The following is a 25,319-nucleotide window of genomic DNA, read 5'->3' as shown; positions in this document are numbered from 1 at the left end:
TTGTTATTTAAATTTCATAGAATAAATATTTTAAACTCATTATTTATGACATAGTTTATTTATTTTTTAAATAGTTTGATACTATAGAGTAAATAAATTGCATTTGTAAGAATTTTAATGTATGTAAGAGCCCTCTCAATAACATTTATCGAACTGAAAACATGTAACAATAATTATAAAATAGATTTTAAAATGTAATAAATAAGTTTAAAAAAAATCATTAATTAACAAATGAACAATATTTACTCCATAAAAGAATTTATAGAGTAATTAATAAAAATAAGTAATAAATTTATGTTAAATTTTTTTATTATAAGGCCAACAAGGCTAACGAGTTGTAAAATTACAAAGTGTATAAGCAATGCTTTAGAGTTAGATTTTGCTGCTAAAAAGAAGTGCCTCCACATGCTGTATTAGTACAGCACTTACCAACAATAATTTGCTTCTATGATTCTGAGTTCCTATGCACCACGAACAGTATTTTACAACACTGCATGTTATGTAGATCAGTACAAAAATTGCAACTGATACTGCAACATGCAATGCTGTCTATGAACCCATTCTTGAGGACCGGCGAATATCCGCCAAAAAGATAGCCCAGACACTGGACATCACCAGGGAGCATGTTGGTTTCATTATTACCACAATCCTAGTCATGTGCAAACTTTCAGCGAAGTAGGTGCCCAAATGTTTGAACTATGATCAGCCGAAGGAACGAGTTGAGAAATCCAAAGCCGTTTTGCACTATTTTGAAGCTCTAGAGACCTTTTTGGCTAGATTAGTGACTGAGGATGAAACTTGGCTTCACATTTATTATCCTGAAACCAAGGAACATTCAAAAGAAAGATGTCACTGCGGTTCCCTGTGGCCGAAGAAGTTCAGCCAGAAGAAATCTGTCAAAAAAGTGACAGTGTCCATTTTTTTGGGGACAAAGAAATTATTCTGTTTGTGGACTACTTACCTCAGGCATCTAGTATAACCGAACCATATTATGCTAACTTGATGGACCAGTTGAAGGAGGCAATTAAGAAGAAACATGGAGGGAAGTTGGGGCAATTAAGAAGAAACGTGGAGGGAAGTTGGGGCAATTAAGAAGAAACGTGGAGGGAAGTTGGCCAAAGGCATCCTTCTACTGCATGACAATGCACCTGCGCACACGTCTAATGTTGTGGCTGCCGAATTGATGACCTTGGGTTTCCAACTGGTCAACCACCATCCTAGCCCCTGGCTAGTTCTGGTGAACACCAGACCTAGCCCCTATGGACTGTTATCTTTTACTGAACTTGAAAAAAACACCTGAATGGTATTCGTTTTGAGGACATTGCCCTGCTGAGAGCTGGTTTCGCCCCCAATCACAGGACTTTTTTTCTTATTTGCACAGACTAGAAAAGCTGCGGCAACAATGTACCAAGAGCAGCAGTCTCAGGGGAGAATATATTGAATAAATGGATAATTTCAAAACTCTATTCTTTATTCTCTAGGCAAAGCCAGGAACTTCTCAGCATCCCCTTGTAATTCATACCCATACATTTCTCCCAACAAACACATTTCATGGAACCTCAAAAAAAAAAAAAATATATATAATATATACAAGTAACTCTAGAATAAAAAAATACCCAAAATTGCCCAAGACGATTCAATAAATATGAACGTTATATTTTCAGCACAATTATTTCAGGCTTGATTCAAACATGGTTAAAACTCTCTGAAATTGATAAAAGACATGTAAATTGTTATAGTCTAAGGGTATGTGTATAATGAAGGCAGATTCTGACAGCCAGGGCGAACAGAATTCCAATGTTTTTAAACAAGAACGCTCACAGTTGTGGCAGACACTGGACACTTACACACTGATCATCTAAGTCAGGCAATTTGCTGGAATGAAATGTTCATTAATGAGCATTTACTTATTTTTAAAATACTTATTTTTATGACCGATTACTGTTTTTACTTTATATGGTTTAATGATTTTATTTTTTAATAATGGATACGGAAACAATATTACCAAAAGCATTTTTGAAAACTACACCAATTCTTGAGTAAACAATTTTAAATTTTTTCCTAAAATGAAGTAGAAAGTTTCTCCTAAATTCTAAAATAATCAAAACACTTCAGGATTTCTCTTTAATTGACGATAAACATGATAATTCTTATTTACTATAAGCTTCTCTCAACTTATCAATAGGATAAACAGTTAATTTTTTTTTTTTTTTAATTCTGTAGTTCTGTAGTAACAAAACAGCATTTTCATCAGTCAAGTACATGACTGACAATGAAACTATTACTGTTTCTGTTTCAGCCAATCTCCTCCATTATGTGACCGACAAACTGCTTGTTAGCACCGGCTATTACAATCTCACATCCTGGCTGAACTATGCACTTACCCTAAATATGGGAAAACCAAGATAAACTAAAAAAAAATATAATTAACAATATGTAAATATATACAATGTGATGTGTGAGTAATACTCACCCACTTGGAGAGGTGTCATTAAGTCATTAAATGATCAGATTTCAAATTAATAATGAACAAAGTAAATACTGCAAAAAATTACATATGAACCATAACAAAAATACAAATTTATAAAGTTAAGGAAATTGATAAAATTATCTTTAGTCTGACTAATACGTAGTTAATAACAGTGTACATTTAATTAAAATAATCACTAGTACCAACAATTAATAGATTAACAATTCAGAATGTTAAATATTCAATTAGAAAATAAACAATTACTGAAATAATGAACTGAATGTGTTGTCAAAAAAATGTTTTAGAATTACATTGGACCATTTGTAATACACTTATTAGTTGATAGGAATAACAATAGATGATCCTTTAAATAATGATACACATTAAACCTTAATTACCTTCTACACATAAAGTGCATCAATTAGAGAGGCTAAGATCATACCACACACTATTTGCTCAACCCAAAGAATTATTTTGATCATTTAATACTATATCTGAACATTTATAAATTAGTATTATTATTACTAATATCTATAAAACAATTTAATTATTGTATTTGTTAATTATTCTATATTTTAACAATTAACAAATATTAATCACTAAGCTAAAAAGAATATTAAGTTATTAAAAGACAGCTAATATTAAAGGAAATTAATACATTGCTATAAAATTTATGAAAAAATGAAACCTTTTTTTTTCAACGTTCTTACAACAAATTTAAAATATCACCTTAAAGAATACATTAAAAATAAACATTTTTTGACAATACCACCATTATAAGTTTTTAAAATATCGTAACAGGTAGAGAAACTTCCATAAATAGAAAGTGCCAGAATAAGAAAAAAGAAAGAAAATGAAGAATAGTGATTGACAAATAGATAAATGAAAAATCCAGAATAAACAACAACGAAATGTTTTTATAAAGAATCTCTAGAATAATGTAGATGGTTCAGACAACAGAAATTATTGCGCTTGTACAACAAAAGGTAGATTGGCTGCTGTTACTGCAGAGTCAAGCCCTATGCCCAAAAGTATAAATACTGCAGAGGACCAGTGAAATTTAATATAATGTGCGATAAAAGCAAGGAATGCATACTGAGTGTCCTTGCATTTACCACACACTAAATTAAGTAAGTGTTGGAACACTTTGTTGCCTTGTGGAAATTTGTTTTTAAGTTGCGTCATAACCCTTTCCTTTAGAATCTTTATATATCCATCACTTTCAACATACCATCTACTGGAAGTAACGAACAAGGGCCTTCAAATGTGAAACACCCCAAAACATTTTTCTATGGAAATGTTTAACTGACTGTTGGATATGAGCCAGTGATATATTTTCATCTAATGCTTCTCTGATATAGGGAATATCAAAAAGTGAATTGTCAGAAAGCATAACATTTTTCCAGTCTTCTTTGGTCCAGTTAGCATGTGCTTCATCCAACAAGACATTTTTTTAAATTTCTGGTGTTAAAAGCTGCTTTTTAGATGGCCGACAAGTTTTCCGTCCAGGTGCAAGAATTCGGCGCCTACCAATTATCAAGCATAAATCTGTTCCACTGGCTGCTAATTCTAAATTTAAATCCACAGCAGATAATTTTAGATCAAGTTTACTTTTTCTTACTAATAAATGGTCCAGTGTGGTAGTATTTTTTTCTTTTATAGCCACATTTACCATTCCTTGAGGTGAAAAGGAACCAGTTTAAAAGCAATATGTTGTGTCATACTGATACTCCCAGAAAGAGAAAAAAATTTTTGAATGCTTTCTTGGAGTTATTTCCTTTTTTGTATAATCAAGACACACAGAAATAAAAATACAAAAATATGATTTTGTAATAAAAAATGAAATAAACTTTCACAAAACACTATTTATAACATGAAAATTGGATTTGGTCAAACAGCAGAACCTCAAAATAGAAATAAACAATAAAATTCCATTTATTTGGATTAATTCACATAGTATTATATATATTCAAATAATTTTAATGATTAATCCAACAAATCCTTATCTTAAAATAAAAAAAAACCTTCATAATCAGAATATTCTGAATTAACTTGATAAAGACTTAATTTAAAAGAAATATTTAGTAATTTTATTGATAAGATATATAATCAATAGATTATACTTACACAAAAATCTGTGTGCTGTCTATCGTTATAATGATTATAGGTTATCTGACATGAATAAAAAGCTACTATAAAAAAAACATAGCAATCCTTAAGAATAACAAATAACAAGCATCCAATAACAGGCTTTTAAGGAAAAATTGGGAAGAGTTTGCTAGTGCCTTCTTCACTGAATCAAATGTATTGTTGTACATCAGCATTTCAAGTCTACCGAAATGCAGATGATGATCAATCAACCTTATAAGTGACTTGTAGGTTACATCATTATTCTCGGAGAACTCTTGACAAGTACCTCTGATACTTTACTCATATCACGGTCATAAGAAATAGTAGATATTTGTAAAGCAACATATTAATATCTCTTTTTACAGTGAATCAATGCACAATCTACAACAATGCTTTAACTCAGCAAGGAAATAAAATAATTATTTTATTTTTTTATATTTTAAAAAACTTTAAAAACTGATGATAATGATGTTCAGAAACTGATTATTTTAATATATCTTTAAAGTGACTTTTTAAACTTGTTAAAACACAAGTTCTGCTAAAGATGTTATAAATGTGTTTTTTTTTTAAATAAATAAATAAATAAGTATGAAAATCATTTCAGAACTCAAAGATTGAAACATCCTAATGGCTTCTAGTCATTATCAATGACAGAGTACTGAAATTTACATTTTTGTCACTAAGTAAAATTTTGTACCTTGATTGCATCTCTACTACATTAAATAAATATATTTTAATAAATAATAACAGGAAATTCAAATCTGAATAATTAATACACAATAGCAAAAAATAAGAATATTTTGCAGATATTAAACTCAGTTAATTATTTCACTGCACCAACAAACTAAACTACATTAACATTTTATAATATTATAAAACATTACTTATATAATGTGCAGATAACAAAGCCAATTACAGGAAGCTGATATAATAAAGTTATGTCATAAATAAATATAAATCTACGAACATTTTTTACAAGCTACATTAGCTTATAGTCATACATAAGCTTATAGACTTTTTCAGTAAAATTAAATTTATAAAAAAATACAATTTTCTTAAATTTATTAAAAATATGAGTATATAAAGCACGCAGTAAGGCCGCAGCAGCAGATAATTAGCTAGGTGATAGAGAAGAAAGCGATTCAAAGGACCTAATAATAATAATAAAATACATAATTATTTAATAAATTCAAGGATAGTACTAATTCTACTTTATGGATAAATGTAGCTAAATAACCATTAAAAAAATACACAATTACACATTAGTCCACTAATAAATTGCACAAATTTTGAAGTAGAAACCCAATAATTTAAAGTGAATGTATATTGTAATTAACTTTGTAACAAACTCTAGATGACTGTCAGTTAAATATAAACTGGACTTTTGTCTTTTCATATGAACATGAAAGGGCTGGTGCAGAGGGACATTGATGGTGGAGACGTGGGCAAAGGATCAACACTCCAGCAGCCTCAGCAATCACGTTTCTCTAATCAGTAGCATCATATCAGAGCAAGAGGTTCATCATCAGTTACGCAATGTATTATCATGAAGTTTTTTATAATCCTCTGAAATTTTGACTAAACTGTAAACATTAATTTGGAGATATGAAGTTACATACTGAATTCTACAACTGAGCCAGTAAATTTAAGCTTCAGAAAATGAGTCACAATAGGTATTCAAGAACAAGTATGACGGATGACATTTAATTGATCTGTGATCTAACTGAAGACAATCTTCAGCCTTATGGCTGAAGAAATTTCTTTGAACATGGGTGTCAGTCATGGAAATGCTCATTCCATTATCACAAAGCACCTTGGGTTCTGTAAACTCTATACAATGTGGATTCCAAGGCTTTTACCCAAAATCACAAATGGAACCAACAAAAACAAAAAAAATGAAACTGATTTGGAAGGATGGAGTGGTGTAGGAGTAGAAAGCCTTGTTCTGTAAAGGCAAAAATGCATCCACCAGCTGGAAAGTCCTCGCAGTCATCTTTTGGAGCAGGAAAGGCATGTTGCTCATCAATTGTCTCCACAAATATCAAACTGTGAATGCTGCTTACTAGTGCAGATTCTTGGGCAAAGTTAAAGCTTCCTACAGGAAGAAAGATGCTGAATCTCTGATCAACGTGGTGGAGTGGTAGTGTCTTGGCCTTTCATACATAGGTCCCAGGTTGGAATCCCGGTCAGCATGGCATTTTTCATACGCTACAAAATTCCATTTTCATATCCCACACTTCACACAGTCGTTAGCACTTGGGATAAACTGGATGAAATTTATTAGGAAACCTTATGACATCAACGATACAGACAAACCAGATTTATCCCCCTGCATTTTATTTCTGTTTGGGCCACTGAAGGAGGCACCAGAAGGACATTCATTCAGAAGCAACAATGAAATAGAGGAGTTTAGGCAGAATTGGCTGTAGAATGTCTGCAAACCTTTTATAAAGAAGGGATCCACAAGCTCTTCTTCATACATTGGGAAAAATGTGAAGAACTTTGGAGAGACTATATAGAAAAGCAACAGATACACAATGTAGTTTTATTCTCAACTAATAAATTTTAAAAACAAAAGTTTAATTTATATTTGACTGACTTACTACAACTACCTGCCTGTGATGCTGTGTATTGTGCAGCACAGTGTCACCCATACCTTTTCAAGAGAGACTTAGTAAATATTGCTAAGAAAGCAATATTGTGCTTATTTGTTTATGAATATAACAAACGGTATAGTGCAATTTTACTCATTACAGTACAAGTCATTAAATAAATATACAAACAAACATACCTTAAAAAAAATTAATAAAATTGATGATACTATTAAAATGTATAGTATAAATACTTGTAATCGATCTTACAACTACTATCAACTAAGATTTACAACTATTATCAACCTACATCGTTGAATCCTATATTTAAAAAAACTTTTTAAAAAATGTTGGCGTACTTTTAAAGCTACATTTTAACTTTTGTAGTTTTAAATGTTTAATCTTTTAAGATTAAAAAATCTTTATTTTAACCTATTCTTTATGTAATGTAAGATACGTTTTTATATTAACTTTTAAATAATACAAAAGCTTAAAACAAAAACTTTACTATACAATCACGATTAAAAATCATATTCATTTAATTACCGCTGAAATATATATATAACATGTATTTTAATCTCTAACAAACACCAATTCCTAATTATTGCTTATTTTCAATAGAATTTTAAATGCTTTATTTTATTAAATACATACAATGTAATAATTAAGTACGTAAGTTTTACACCTTCATAAAAGAATGAAATAAAGTATCAAGAAAAAGTTTAATTTTAGATAAAGAATAAAATAATAAACTCCATTTATGTACTTACATCATAGATTCTAATTTCTACAAAGATTTATTTGAAAATCTTCTATATTACTGAATTAATTCTTAGCAAGCAAAGCACATTATTATTATAAAATGATTAAGCTATTTATTTTATCATTATATACAGAATCAAATCAAACTGTTGTGAAAAAGTAAAGAAATTTCTTTAAAATTATCATTACTTAATTGATAAATATGTACACTAATCGTGTAGTAATTCCAAACACAATATTAATCAAACAAAATTGCATAATAAATCTCTTACCAAATTAACAAACTGTTTATTTTTTATTTTTTTTATTAAAAAACAAAACACTTATGGTAAACAGTAGAATAAATCTAGCTACCAAAGACTTCATCCTCAACAGACTGCTAATGAAGTGAAATATTAAAAGTGTGAAAGTAGGCAACAAGATCTCTCTTTCTCTTTGACCAAAATTAAATGGCATCAATGAACCACACTTAGAAATCATTGTACAAAATTACATAAAAATCAGTTAAACCAGTCTGAAGATATCAAATAAAAAACGCTTATCCCCCAAACCTGGATGAAATTTCTCAAATACAAATCTGTAAATAAGGTAATGAGACTAGTTCAGAAAAACTTTTTATTTACATTCCAATTATATGTTGACTCTATACCTTCGAAATAGTTCCCTTGGGAAGCCACGCAATGCTTCAAACAGTTTTCCCAATCTTCATAATAATGTCGGAACTCAGAAACCGGAATATCCTTCAGATAGTAGGATACATTTTTTAAATATTTTCTACTGTTTCAAAATGGTGTCCTTTGAGGTGTTTTTTAATGTTGAGAACAGAAAAAAGTCAGCCCTTATTCACCAGACTTGAGTACCAAGTCTGGTGAATAAGGTGGTTGAGGAACCACAAGAATGTTTTTCTTTGCCAAAAACTCATTAATTTGAGAGTGTAGTATGACAAGGTGCAGCTCCGATAAGGTGGCTGATCTCACGCAGGCAACTCTTTTTCGCAGTCTTTCAAGAATTTCTCTATAAACATATTGATTTACAGTTTGTCCTGTAAGAAAAACCTCTTTATGGACAATGTCATCACTATCGAAGAAAAAATTAGCATGATTTTGATTTTTTATTTGCTAATTTTAGTTTTTTTAGACATAATTGATTCCTGGCCATCTGAAAATGCTTTAAACCAACTAAAAACTTAGGCTCATGACAGAGTGTCATCTCCAATGCCTTTTTCAATTTTCAAAAAGTTTCAGTAGCATTCTCACAGAGTTTAACACAAAACCTGATTACACAACGTTGCACAAAAACTGTATCAACTCATTTTTGTAACGCACAACAAAAACTTGTTTCATAAAAAAAGTTTGTTTACGTCACATGTGGCAACAACAGAATAAAAATATTAATGCCTAATATAAATCAGCTGTTCTTATAACCATATGTTTACTAGTAACTCTACAGTGTTGCCACTTTGGCTACCAAAAAAAACTAGTCTTATTACTTTATTTATAGACCTCGTATACGATAATGTAATGGAGTCATCTAATTAGAACAAGAATGTGACTTTAAGTTCAGAAACGACAAACAGAAAAAGTTTTTTTGCCCCCACCAAGGATAGTGTTTGGTACTGAATAATACCAAACAACATCAGAAAATATCTTAGTTTCTTATGGGCATTAAATTGTATGATAAAATTTACCTACCCTACGATTAAAATTTTTAGACATGGGACCCCATATTATCTGTATCTCCCTAGCCCCCTGCCACCAAAGGCAATGGAAATTAAAGGTGATGTTTCCTACTCATATACGGAAATCATTGTGCCAAATTTTATACAAATCTAAACTGAAAATATCAAACTTAAAAATAGGCCAACATACACATATACATCCATCTTTCTGGAAACTTTCAATACTAAAGTCTGTGTGTTTTTTATTAGAACTCATGAAACATCAAACTCTGTAAACTGTACAGCAATACGGGAGAGTAAAAATTAAATAATTCATCTAACCTACTTTTACGTCATATTAGCTAAACCAACCAACATTTCACTACCTTTCAAAATAGTCCAGCTCTTTAAAAAATGTTTTAATTCATAAACATTTGTTGAAAACAACATAGATTGTGAATTATAAAACATAAATTATCTATTTATGTCAAAGGAAAATATACAGGAGAGACAAGAAAATTTCTTAACAAACACCTGAATGTATCTTCTTGTACATCTATTTTTCATCAAGGTCTAACGAGGTGAATTTTTTAAAAGTTCTATTTTTTCATCTTAGATATTTGAAAATCTCATACTATATAAATAATAAAACATATTTTATTTATAATTTTAAGTTATAAAAATCTACCTGGATCTATATATGTAAAGATATAACAAACAGCAACTGCCCCTATGACCAAAGAATAACAATGGCTCCCTAAGAATAAAAAAATAGTAATTTTATATAATTTTCAACATGGACGGTCAAGAAAAAAAAATCTTAGAATAAATTATGACTGTCTTATTTTTTTAAATCTATGAATTACATTTTTATGTGAAAGTAATAAATAGACTTCAGCAAAAAGCAACATTCACCACAAATTGGATGATTTTTGTAAACGTACAAGCAGAAATAAAGCTCCCAAAAAAAATTTAACAGACAATAACACCATCCCAACAATCTTTATAAAGAAAGAATTATTTCTGTCATTTACTTTCTCCTCAGTTTAAACTCTAGTTTTATTATGAAACTTTGAGATTATATATACCTATACTATGATAAAGTACTCACTGTGCTTCAGAATGAATCCTTTCAAATTCTAATCTTTCATCACTTATTTCTCGTCTTAGATCATCGACTCTTTGTCGGTAATCACTAGTTTCTATTTGACAGCGTCTCAATGCTTCATTACCATGATCTCTGTAATAATAAAGATGAATATAATTCAACATACAAAAAGTAATTCTTACATAAACAAGTAAAATTTTTTACTTGGAAGGATGACTTACAGTAAATAAATTAAAACACCCAACATCATTATTATAGCCCAGATAGACTTAAGACTATGCAAACAAAAAAAGTTGAAATAACCAAATACACAGAAAATAATATCCCTACCAAATAATAATGACCAAAAAATCCTTTGTTAGGTTAAATATTCACTTTCGTCTGAATTTACAGAAGACATTTACAACAAAGCATTGATAAATATTGAAGACAAGTGCTTTAGCTAATGCAAATAAAGTTCTTAGTCAATTGGGAATGCCAGCACCCACCCGAGCTGCGATTGATTCATTTGATGTGGATTTACGCCGTGAAAATAATTACAACATTGGTGATCTTCAGTCATATGTCCAATCAAACATTCCTAAATTAATGCGTGAACAGAAAGGCATTTATGATCGCATAATGCAAATGATAAATGACGGAGTTGGGGGGACCTTCTTCTTGGATGCGCCAGGAGGAACTGGGAAAACATTGCTCATTAGATTGATTCTAGCAACGATTCGATCAAAAAATGACATAGCCTTAGCTCTTGCTTCGTCTGGAATAGCTGTGACATTTTTACCAGGTGGAAGGACTGCGCATTCAGCTCTGAAGTTGCCATTAAACATGCAAATCATCGAGACTCCTACGTGCAATATTTCCAAAGCATCCTGTATGGGAAAACTATTACAAAAATGTAAACTCATTGTTTGGGATGAATGCACGATGGCACATAAAAAATCGCTTAAAGCTCTTGATCGATTGTTACGAGATTTGCGTGGAAACGTTCAACCATTCGGGAATGCTTTGATATTGCTCGCAGGAGACTTTAGGCAAACATTGCCTGTAATTTCTCGATCGACACCAGCAGATAAAATAAATGGTTGCCTGAAATATTCAACACTGTGGCGACACGTATGTACACTGCAGTTGACTACGAATATGCGTGTCCAGTTGCAGAATGATCCATGAGCTGAGGTATTCTCATGACAGTTACTGGACATTGGAAATGGACAGCTGCCAGTCGATGAGACGTATAGACGAATATCATTTCCTGATAATTTTTGTAATTTAGTAACATCGGAAGAACTGATCGAAAAAGTATTTCCTGATATTCAAATTAATCATAGAAATCACGATTGGCTCAGTGAACGAGCTATCCTTGCCACATAGAATAAAGATGTGTCATCAACTTGATAATGTTATTCAATCCAGCATTCAAAGTGAGGAAATTACATATAAGGTGATAGACACCGTTGTGGAAGCAGATGAAGTAATTAATTATCCAATGGAATTTTTAAACTCACTTGATCTGCCAGGGATGCCACCACACATATTAAAATTTAAAATAGGTGTGCCAATTATACTGTTGCAGAATATTAATCAGCCAAAACTCTGCAACGGCACGCAACTTACAGTTAAGAAATTGATGAATAACATAGTGGAAGCAACGATTTTAACGGGGCCTTTCAAAGGTGAAGTTGTCCTCATACTTCGAATACCCATGATCCCGACCGATACACCATTTCAATTTAAAAGATTGCAATTCCCAATTCGATTGGCATTTGCAATCACGATCAATAAAGTTCAAGGTCAATCTTTAGAATTGTGTGGTTTATATTTAGATGCGGATTGCTTCTCACAAGGACAACTGTATGTGCATGTTCCCGAGTCGGCAAACCAGATAGCCTTTATATCTACGCAGACAGTGGAAAAACAAAAAATATTGTATATCCACAAGTATTGCAAAATTAAACTTCTATGAAACTTATGCTTTGTTTTGTTTCTCATTTCTCATCCATGGAACCACAATGTGCCACAGCGAAGCGTGGCAGGTACAGCTAGTATATATATATATATATATATATATATATATATATATACATTTTTTTTAATTTAAATAATTCATAAACTTATTTCCAGTATTGACAGTGAAGTTGTATTGTTATCTGTAACTAATCTGTTTATCTTTTCTAAAGTTTAAGTTTTTTATTGTTTGTTTGATGTAATTATAAAATTGTGTACCAACTGATGATACGAGACACCAAGAAAGTCGACTAATGATATTAGTTTTTTTTAGATTTTTCTTTACATTGTTATTATTGAATATAATGTAAAACACAAAACATACTTGCTCACTATTTTCTGTACTCTTAATTCTCTCTTATGAAAAAAAAGAGGAAAAATAGAAATATTACACAACTTTTCACTTTAAAACCTATGCTTTTATTAAGTAAATCAGATTGGCCTCTTGAGTTCTTCAAGCCAATCCAGTCTGAGCAGCAGAGTGGGTGGTGTGTGTTTGTGTATGTCTTTACATTTGAAAAAGTGTAAAGATTTCAGTTCAAATGTAATAAGAGAGCTTAGCCTAATATTTTTTTTAATTTATTTATTTTTTTGTGTTTAATGAAATTTGTTGCATTATATGACAATATAATGCTATGATAATAATTTATAGATTATTATCATTATATGATAATAATCTATAAATTATAAATCCCTGTCACCGCTTTGTCCATGCTATATGGTTACTAACATTTCGCTTCATGGTCAATTTTTATTTTTTTATTTTAAGGCAAGTAACAGTGGAGGCAAGGGCAGCCAGTCACGTGACACTTACAGTAACAGTGGCTGTGTTGGTTGAGCCGCCACATCATATATTTATCAGACCTCTTAAAAAAACTTAATTCATAAAACCCAAAAATGGTTTTTAGATATTTATCTGAAGAGTACCCAAGCACAAATATAGTGAATATCTCATTTAGTAGTCGGTAATGGGGAAAATTTGCAATCATTCTTCAAGATTTTCTTCACTCATTTAACGGTTGAAATCAAAAAATACAAAAATTGGTTTTAAGATATTCACAAGAAGATTACACAAACCAATAATCAAGTTGATATCTTCATTTGTTACAGAGAAATTAAAAAAAATAGTAAATTTCATTGTTACTCAATTTTAATGCTTTAAACTCAGAATTTCAAAAAAATCCTTTTTTAGTGAACAATTTTATCATAAGAACATGTATACAAATTTTCATCAATTTATCTTCAGTAATTTTTGCTGGGGATTGATTATGAATCACTCATGACATGTTTTATATATTTATATAAAATAACAACAAAATAACCACCAAAAACAGTAACAGAACCTAAAAAACTAATATCAAAAGTCGACTTTTACAGGATACTGCATCATTAGTCAGTACAAAATTCCAAAATTACATGAAACAAAAACGAAAAATAAATAAATAAAAACTAAAAATTTAGAAATTATAAACCCTAATAATCACAACGCTTGAACAATACAACTTAATGCCAACTAGAATGATAATCTTTAAAATGTCACGCAACTACATTCGTAAAACTGTTGCCAACTGCTACAAACCAATTATGTCTCTAATTAAATCATAATCTTCAAAAACAATCTGTTGATTAATCATTTTGTCTGTTTAAATTTATAAATATATCTCTCAAGTATACTCATTCTTTTACTATTTTAAAAATTTTTTTAAATTTCTAAATTATTTTTATATTTGATAATACGATGCCTACACAACAACAAATGGTCAGCCATATTCTCTTTCCACTTCTGCAAGCATTGTGTTGTTTCATAAATCGCTTTTAAAAGATCTGTTCGTTTTCCCAATATAGATTTTATTGCATTCATTACGTTTAATCTTATATATCTCCTCTTAAACTCTGTCCATAGTTTTATTACAATTATTATTACTTAAATATTTTATAATATGATTAATTGGTTTGTAAACTTTTTATGTTTATTTTTATCATAAAAAAATTGTAATTTTTTCCACTATTTTATTTGTATGTAAACTGTATTCTAAGAGAAAACTATTAATAATCTCTGTGTTATTTTGTGGTTGCAATTGTGTAAAATTATCATGCTATCTCTGCTTTCTGTGTATCTATTTTATAACCCCAATATCAAAACTATTAAATGTTACTATTTGTTTTATTATATCTATATTCTTATTAAGTTTATCACTGTTCCTTGTATAATGTAAAGGTCTAAAAATCAGGTTTTTATATGTACTAATTTTTTTGTGACAATGGGCGATTAGAATTTGAATGTATTGTAATGCTATTCATTCTGGGTTTTTTAAAAAATTATGTTTTTATTAGCATTAATAATGTTTTAACATTATTAACATTTTTATTAACATCAATATTTTTTTTTTAGCATTTCTTTCGTTTATTACAATCTCAGAACCAAAAAAATATATTTTTCAAACAATTAATAACAGAAAATGATCAAGATTAAAAGTTAGTTTTTACAATATATATAAAATAAATAAAGAAAAGGGGCAATGCTAAACAATTACCAACACAAAAAACAAAGAAATGTTCAAGAATTATTTACAAAAAAGGAAATCTGTAATTATATTTTTTTTGTTTTAATTGTTAAATTGTCATCCATAGTAAATAATGTAATATCTACAACAATAAAAAAACAACATAAAAATAAAACAAAAAGAAATTAACACTTTGTACGCAAAACAATTTTTCTAAGCCTTCAATGCACCACTTTTCATTCCACTGACAGGTCGGATTAAAATGATGTAGTAACTTTTCACGCAACTCCCCAGCCCTACAATGCTGATCAAGGTTATTTTTCTCCAACACCCCCCCAGTGGCCTGCTCTATAGGCCACGAATCTACACATTTTATTTCTTTTGTATTAAATTATGTATGTGTTCATAACACAATCCACAATATTGGGCTGTTTAGAAATAACACAGTTATAAATGATGTATGCTAGGATTTAAACAAAATTTTTATTACATCAGAAATATCATGAAGTGCGAGCAATTATTTTCGCCTTCAAGAGATTAGTTAGGATAACGTAAATTATATGTTTACCGACATGTATTTAATAAATTACAAGTTTATAGTCATTAATTATGTTTATTTTTATACTACACAAAATTCTCTTTTATTTTATAATAAATAGTATAGTTTAGTTCGCTATTTTGACATTCTTTACTTACGAGTAATCAAAGTTTGAATCACACAAGACGTTACGAAAAACATCTTTTAATAAATTACATGTTTACTGATCTTAATTACATTTTTATTGTTTTGTAGTATACAAAATTCTCTTTTATTTGAAAATAATAACTATGATTCAGCATGTTGACATTCTCAACTTAAGAGTAACCAAAGTATGAATAATATACTTTGGTAAATAATCTGCACAGGTATATTTTGTCTTATTAAGAAAATGATTATTAGTAAAAATGTATTTTACTATTAGAGAGAGTATGTACGTCTTCTAGCAAGTATAATTTTGTTTGTATATTTTTAAACTTGACTTTTTTATTTGTATACCTGATTTTATTATTATTTTGAAAATAATCATTTAATAATTTTGTTAAACCACTTACAACATTAAAAAGTTCTAAATACCTACATAAAATTAAAAAAATGTATATTTGTTTTAAATTTATATTACTTTTGTGTGTATTTTTAAATCTGATTTTTACCCATGACGGAACAGTGATGGTATATGTGTTTGACGTACGGGGTTATGTATGTGTGCGTATGTATGTTACCATTTTCCTCAAAACCTACTGGACTGATTTTTATGTGGTTTTTGCATTACATAGGTATCACCTCAGAGCAGGTTCTTAGACTACTTTTACGGTTATAAGCCGCCACGGTGCGCTGCAGTAGATATGTTTCTTCAACACAGATTCGTAGGATTTAAAATTTTTTATTATATATCACTTGTTACTTGTACACCTGATTTTATTATTTATATTTAAAAAATAATAATTTAATAATTTTTTAAGCCACCTAGAACATTAAAACGTTCATATGCAACAAGTATGTTACAATTTTTCATTCCAAAACCTGTTTTAGGCAGATGTCATTAATGATTTTTACTTCAGTTACATATAACAGCTGTAGTACAATTTCTTCTTCATTTTAAAATACAAATATCATATTAAAATAATTGATCATTTTAAAATATGATAAAATGATATTAAGTTTAAATTAGACATTTATCACCAGTTGTGTTATGTGCAAAAATAAATAAAAGTTATACGATTTAATTAATTTAATTAAATAAAGACCAGGAAAGAATTTTAATGCTGGCCTGCAATGCATGACACAAGAGCTGACAACACAAAACATGATCAATAAAATCAGAGCATACTATCACAACGCTGCGGTCTGCAATGCTGGACCCAAGAGTGCTATAGGTTAATAAACAAAAATGAATAACACATAAACACCCAAGAAACATTACAAAAATAATTCTTCCTGTTTTTAAGAAATAAAACAAAAAAATTAATTTTCAAAAAACACAAAAAATTAGCTACAAACAGATAAGCTGAAAGAAAAACTAAATTAAAAACACTGTTTAAATTCTTTCCTTAGACTTTTTGAGAATAAATTCACCGTAATTTTGTCATGATTATCTCAGAATGCATAGAATTTATATTATTAATGAATGAGTTAGATAATAATAATTATAAAAAAAATATGATTACTTACAATTTCGCTTGTAATTCACTGACTTTAGAATGTAATAATTCAACTTGACGTTTTAAATCATTACAACTGACATTTTTTTCTAGCGTTTCTTGTCTACTTTCAGCTAATATGTTTTCTAATGTAGCTGAATTCTTTCTTTCTCTTCTCAATTCTTCTTCTAAATCACCATGTTTACATTTAACGTGTTGATAATTCTTTTCCAACTAATTAACAAAAATGAACAATTAATAATTATTACAAACTAATTCAGAATTCAATAAACCAAACCAAGGGGATTAATTCATTACTATTTAAAAATTAATTGTAGACAAACATTAACTCAGATCAAAGATAAGTATTAACTTCAATTGATTCACTGGACAGATATTGACCATGTAATCAAAATTATTGTTGTAAATCAGAAAATTAGCATACTTTCAATCTGCTGATTAACCAACAACAGACAATAGTAATATTTGTAAATGAAAGGCAAATTTTGAATCTTAAAATAACAATAATATAACAAGCCATTTTCACAAAGAATAAGGCTATATAAACGTGTAAATCCACATCCATAAATATAACTTACTTAAAGAAGTGAAACTGGGAGTATGGCTTAACTGAAATAACACAAAATACAATTTTATCAAGTTAAATAAATAAATAAATGATTTATTCTGATTAGAATAAAACAATAAATTAGATAGATCATGTCAGAAACAGATATGTATCCCACTCTGTGGATCAACAGAAACTGTGGTAATAATATCTTGATCAGAGCAGCATCACAAAAGACATAATTAATTTAAAAATTAGAAATATAAATAATTAATGACCATATGATTATTTAAAATATCAACCACATCAATTGATGTACATTCAAGGCTTGGCTGATAAATTTTACACATATATGCATAGCACGGGAATAAAATGAGATACTGGCATGATATTGACTTTCGGAGAGTCCATCAGTTTGCACGGTACCCATCATGCACATATTTTACCCAATTGTTAGTTAATTGGGTGTAGTTCTTTAGATATGCCAAACTGAATAGCGATGCATTGCTGGGTGATTCACCGGTCACTTTGAAGCAAATTGTCTACCTCCTTTCAATATTTCTCGTCAGTAACAGAAATTGGTTCTTCGCTGCGAGGTGTGTCCTCAATTGTTGCTTTACCAGCTTCACATTCACAAAATTTCAATGCCCAGCTATTCACAGCATTCCTGTCAACAGTATAACTACTGTAAACCACTTTTTAACGATGAAAAATATCCGTAGGATTCACATTTTCTGTTGTTAAAAATTCTATGACTGTGCGTTGTTTTAACCATGTTGACATATTGGCCGTACTAGACTTCATTTTAACTATAACTGAAAACAAACCGGTATAAATGGACTTCAACGCATTATCGCAAGTTCGTAGAGAGGGATTTTAGTTATCATGTGCTGCCACGCCCAACTCGACAGTACCTTTTGTCTCCAAGTAGCAAGCTAATGTGCAAAATTTACCAACTGAGCCATCAAGATAATAAATAAAAATTAACTGTAAAATAATTCATACTTCAGAAGATTTTAAAGAAAATTATTTGAATACACACATTGAGCAGGATAAGGAAATTCAGAATCTAAAAAAAAATTCAATCAATATTATTTAAAAATTCATAATATTGTTAGAAAACCTTTTAATCGTATTTTAGTTAAATTGGTGCTACGTTTTTAAAATGTTTGGTAATTTATTACAAATGGCTATAGTAGCATAGGTTCTTTCTCATAAGACTAAGTATTGTATTGAATTCTAGAAAAACAAAACTGTTGTAAAATAGTATTAATAGTATATTCTTGTCTGGTTAGGTAGCGGCAGATTTTGTTATTTTTTTTAAGAATAACTAACAATTACTTTTAGCAGACTGAACATTCATATATAAATATAAACACAAACATAAACAAACATCTTTAATTTTTTTTAATAACTGAGTACATATTTAATGCTCATGGATACCAAACAATGAACTGACAACTGAAATCTTACCTTAAAAAATAATTTTGACTTTTGAGGTGGCCTTAACAAATCATACTATACTTTAAAAGGGAATATACATAAGAATAATAAATATTAATAATGACGGCAAGATTAGTTTTATTAAGACATTTCAAAGCAAAAGTACAGTTTGAGTTTGTTGCAAATTAAAAACAGTTTTATCATACTAAGAGAACTTTTTAAATAAAACATCCAGAAATTTCTCTTTAATGGCAATAAAAATTCTACAGTTATCATAAACAGGAATTCTACCAAAGTGATAAGCAATGTAACATCTACCTGAAAAACACAATGTAGTGTTTTTAACCATATTTTAAGTTAGATGGTTACAATCTAACCAGTTAATAATTTGTTGAACTATTGTCATAAAATTGTTAGTTTATTTTTAAACAATTATCTTCAGATACAGATCACAGCTAGGACATCTGAAAAGAGAGTGACAACGAATTGTTCGAGATTTTGAAGCAGGTGAATAATAAACAATAAGAAATGCAAAAAACCAGGGACTTCTCCTTATAACAACACTGCACTCTACATTTTGAATTAAAGACTTACATTTTACATGTGTATTCTTATTGAAAGATGAAATTTCAATTTTTATACTTGAATAGGCATGACTTTATCCAATTGTAAGCAGCTCCTTTAATACCATTGCTACTAAGTTTTTTCATCAGTAAAAAATAAGAAACTAAATTAAATGCTTTACTGAAATCAAAGAAAATTGGAAATGGAATATTTTTATTATCTAGACATAACACTTTCTAAAAACTTAGAAATGGTTGAATCGGCAGATAATTTTTTCCTGAAATCGGAAAGTCGAAAGTCGGTTAATAAATTGGGCTTTTCAAGAATCGTTAAAAGCCTACTTTTCATAATTTTTTTAATACTTCAGAAAAAACTAGCAATTATGAAATCAACCTAAAATTTGTAAATTAAGTGCCAAAGCTTTTTTTAAATAAGAGAATAAAAACATAAATCTTAAAGTAGCTGGAAAATATTCTGTTGTTGAAAGATTCATTAACTAATTTGTAGATGGACAATCAATGACTTTTTTTTAAAATACTGGTAGTTTCATCAATACCCAATGAATATTTACTTTTTAGTTTCAAAATAGAAATAATTCCTGGATATTAGCAAGAAATTTAAAAAAATCAACAAAAACATTTAAGGTGAATGGGTTTGTTTGAATTAACATTATTGTTGTTTGAAAAAGGGAAAGAATTTATTTAATTCCTCTGCTATCTGAAAAGATTAAATTAAAATTAAAAATTAAACAGAAAATAATGATATTAGCTAAACTTTTTTTTTGTCTTCAGTAATTTGGTTTGATGTAGCTCTCAAGATTCCTTATCTAATGCCAGTCGTTTCAGTTCGGTATATCTTTCCTTGGAAAAAAAAACAGCTGTAGTTTTTCATTGCTTTCAGCTGTGCAGTACTCAGAAGACTGAGTGATATTGATAAGGCCGTTTAAACCCTCCTGACCTATACCCTAAACAACTACTGAAAGAGCTACTGCCCTCTTTCAGGAATCATTCCTTAGTCTGACTCTCAACAAATACCTCTTCGATAAGGTTACACCTTTGGTCCAGCTACTCTGTGTCACTGAGCGCTCAAGCCCTCTCACCCATTGGCAAGGTCTGATAATTCATAGAGGGAGCTAAACATTAACAACTAAATTAAGCATTTTTCCTACATTTCTTCTAAAAAAGAAAAAAAGGAGTAGTATTTTTAGTGCAACTTTTCCAAAGAAAATTCAAGTTCATTTTGACATAGAAACTATTAGCCAGTGATTTACTTACAAAATATTTGCAAGCCTATCCTGCTATAAAAAAAAAGCGGAAAAATTATGACTTTTTACCAAGTGATTAATGTGCAGTATTACTGTACTGCATGATCACAGAGGTCCCTCCCCCTCTCACTCTTTTGTGACGCTGTGTGGGTCTGTGCCACTCTCTTTTTTTATGCGTAAATATTATGTATAATTATATAAAATTTCCACTTATACAGAAATATATTAGTTTTAGCTGATGTATTAATCTATAGCAGGGTCAATTAACATCCAAGCATAATAAATTAAATTTAAAAAGATTCTGTCCAAGATATTATAAACTAATTATTACATATTACAGTATAACTAAAATAACATATCAAACAAGAATGAAAAAGCAAAATGAAACCTTTGAGAAGTATGCTTTTTTAACAAGGTAAGAAGAACAGAAGGAATAAAAGGCTAGAACCGATACTAGATTAAAATTATTAAGCCATCTGAAAAGAATGGCAGAAAATTGAGTACAAAAAGTGATTTTTGAGTGATAAATAAAATAAAAAAATCAAGAAATAAGAAAAGGATATTATAGTAAAATAATCTTATAATTGGATAAATCAAAGAAAAGTACAGAAGGTAGAAATAAATTGAAGAGGTGTTTTTAAAGAAAAAGGTGAAATAACCTAATAGAATACAACAGAAGGATTCAAGGATTCAGAAGGATTTTGTAACCTGACAAATTTATTTTGAAGAAGAGGAAGAAATATAAAATACACCAAGAGAAAATTTGTACTGGCGAGTATTACGACAAATATAACTCACTAAATAAATACTTTTTGACAGTGACAATTCTGCATTCCTATCTCTACTACTATGAATTAATACACACTTTGAAAAATTTTGGTTATAATTTAACAAGAATAAATTAACAGTCTTCCACATGAATAAAGCATGTTCTAAAAAAATTATAAAACAAAATGTTGAACTGTTGAAGAGGTGGATCTATTTTAATAATAATTTACTTTTAATACATTTCAATCCTAATCTTCTAAGTAATATTTTTTTCAATAACAAAATGGTGCTTGTGCTGACTTACATGTGCTTTATCACTTTCAATTTCTTCAACATGACGACTTAATGTATCTTTATGTTTTTCCAACTTAGAACATAACTCTCTAAGATTCTGTAACTCGCATTCAAGATCTTGCTTTTTCTCGACCTGTTTACATAATTTCATTTCCAACGCAGCTACATGGGTTGTGAGATCAGCCATCTGAAAATGAATTAATGATTAACAATATATTAAAGAATCATTTAATATTTAATAATAACTCCTACAAAAAATAATCATGACAATATATACATATTTTCAACATTAATAATAACTTGTTTTTATTTATTACTTTAATAACTTTTCAGAAAAGCTATAACTGATGTTGTTGGATGTAAATCCAATAACAACACTGAGGGCAAGGAAATTAAAATAAGATCTGCATCTTTTACAACCTGATGGTTCTAAAATTACTGGAGTAACTCTGGGAACAGCATCCTGAAAAATAAAAGGAGTGAAATAATGATAAATACCAATTCTAAAGATACAGTTAATAAGCCATTTCTCACAAATCACTGAAATTTACAAACAATGGGTGCATTTCACTATAGCTATCATTATTAATTAGTGTCCAATAACCAGAAAAGTCGGTCACTTAAAAAAATTAAATAAACTGTATAACTTCTATGGCCTTTTAAATTACAAATTTGTTGGTACCAGCAGCTCATATATAAAAGCCATTTTATTAAGTTCTAGTTTTTATTTTTTTAACAAAATTTGGAGATATAAGCAATTACTGAAATCATAAGCTTCTCTACTTTGAAGAATTCATTACATTAAAACATAGTACATACAAAATTATATTTTTTATTCAAATAATTAATTACAAAATCTTATACGTTTTAGTAAAAATTGGCGTTAATTTAAAATTCTATATTAGAAGAAATATTTGGGAAAGGAGATTTTCTGAAAACATATTTTTTGCAAATATTTTTTATGACAAAGAGGCAATAATATGTAAGGGAAAAAATTTGTCTTACTGATATTTTTATAGAGATATGATGCAGCTCATTCTTTAATTTCCATACTTCCTGCCCTGGGCAAACTTATTCAAAAATGAAGGAGGCCGATGCGATGTCTCAAATATAAAAGCCGACCTAATTTCAAAAGTTTACATTAACGCAGTCTGGAAATATGAATTGTAACTGAATTTCATTACCTTTGCCATTCATCAAAATTATTGAAAATAAGCATCAATTGAAATTTATATGTTTAAATAGTTAAGAAAAGGAGTGGATTTCTAAATAAGCAATTAGCGCTTTGATTTATTTTGGTTTTATCTAACAATTTACATTCTGTTCACAAATCAAAATGGAAACTTTATAATTACAGTTATCAAAATTTTGTCAGTTAGCTTGAAATTTCTACACTGCTCTAACTGGATTGTAATTGAAGTGTTCTTTTGTCACAATTTGTTGACTTGGGTATTACTGCATCAATTTCACAGAAATCAGTTTCACTATCTGAATCAATATTATTAAAATAAAGTATTCAGTATGTGAGCTCATTATTATCAGCCCTTTCATCTGAGAATTTATATTCCACTTTGGAACTAGGTAATTCAAAAGAATTTTCAGATTTCATCCTCATCACATATTTTTGACATATCGATAAAAAATTAAAAAAATACATAAAATAATACAAAAAATGTAATGAAATATGAACAAACAAAGAAATAAGTCAGTAACATGTAGTGATACAGCTAACACAAACTCAAATAAAGAACATGAATATAATCACACAAAAAATGTGTCTACCTCTCAAACTAGAAATTATAACGATATCTTATTAGAGAATGGATAACTTTACCTACTTTTTGGAAGTGTTTTTGTTGAAGAGAGAAAAAGAGGAATAGTATATTAGAAAAAGATAAATAAATTAAAATAAAATGATTATAAATAATAGATCATAAGTCATAATACAATAATGTAAGCAATAATTATACCTAATAAAATAATTTGATAAATTTTTATCAATGTCATTATGTTATAATGACAATTACAATCTTATGTTATGCATTAAATATTTTTTCAAGTTTTATCTAAAAATAAGACAAAAAAATTTTACTTATCTAATAAACTGAAGGCTATAAACCAAAATAAAATATAAATTAACTGAAGAAAAAAAAAAGAAATATATTATGTCATTATGATGAGTACTTCATAAAAATGAATTAATTTCTGAATGACAGTAAGAGGTCAGCTGACCAGTTATTAATTAAATTGTTTCAATTGCTTCATCAGCAATTAAAAAGTTAAATTGCTTTAAGTTAAAGTGTTGTTTAACTTAAACTACACTTTAGGGGTTGTTCAGTACTTAAAGAGTTGAAGTATTAAACATACTTAAACTCAATAAGGGTTGAAGTATGTTCAACCCTTTCTGAGTTGAACAACTCAACTAAGGGTTGTTCTACAACCATTATTGGGTTGTAGTAGGGGTTGATCATTGATCAATACTTAAAGAGACAAATGTCAACTGCAGAAAAACTATTTAATAAAACAAACTGAAACTCAATTTGATAATCCTGACAAAAATATCAGCTATTCTAAAATAATATCCATAATTATAACCTCTTCTGTATTCAAATTCTCGGCTCAGATTGAGATCTGTAATATAGAAGAACAGTTTGTTATGACAAGATTTTTATTTTATGAAACTGTAAAAACGGTTGAAATTCACTCGTGGATGTTAAAATATTACAATAAAAGGTGTTATTGGCCATGTAAATTTTTATAAAAGGATTGAACAGTTTAAATTAGGTAGAACAAATGTCACCGATTTTCATCGTAGCAGAACTCCAGTGCAAATACCATTACATTACCCACAACTGAATTACTGCAAATCTGTTCAAGGTGGATTTCGAGTCAGTCGACTTAAAATCAGACTCCCAAATCAACATTTGTACAGAAATTAAATAATAGTTTTTAGCAAAAGGCAATATTATTTTAGAACATGGAATAACTTGTGATAAAACGTGGATTCATCATTT

The 25,319-nt window shown here is 29.1% G+C and overlaps 1 protein-coding gene across 2 annotated transcripts in view; it reads right to left on the bottom strand.

Moving 5' to 3' along the window:
- Positions 1–355: 355 nt before the first annotated feature.
- LOC142332354 (uncharacterized) overlaps positions 356–25,319 on the bottom strand; it is a 195,975-nt gene continuing 171,011 nt past the window's right edge. Inside the window, exons 21-24 of one of the 2 annotated variants that reach the window (XM_075378758.1) lie at positions 22,316–22,492; positions 17,436–17,638; positions 10,722–10,850; positions 356–818 (exon numbers count right to left, since the gene is read on the bottom strand). In XM_075378758.1, the coding sequence (XP_075234873.1) occupies positions 779–818; positions 10,722–10,850; positions 17,436–17,638; positions 22,316–22,492 (549 nt within the window). In that variant the 3' untranslated portion in view covers positions 356–778. Of the gene's footprint in view, positions 819–5,502; positions 5,752–10,721; positions 10,851–17,435; positions 17,639–22,315; positions 22,493–25,319 lie in introns of those variants that run through there. The other variant, XM_075378759.1, reaches the window with a different exon arrangement.

The sequence above is a fragment of the Lycorma delicatula genome, chromosome 11 (genome assembly GCF_047948215.1).
Source record: "Lycorma delicatula isolate Av1 chromosome 11, ASM4794821v1, whole genome shotgun sequence".
Lineage (NCBI taxonomy): Eukaryota > Metazoa > Arthropoda > Insecta > Hemiptera > Fulgoridae > Lycorma > Lycorma delicatula.
Note: the sequence above shows the minus strand (reverse complement) of the source record. Positions and strands in the feature narration are given on the sequence as shown.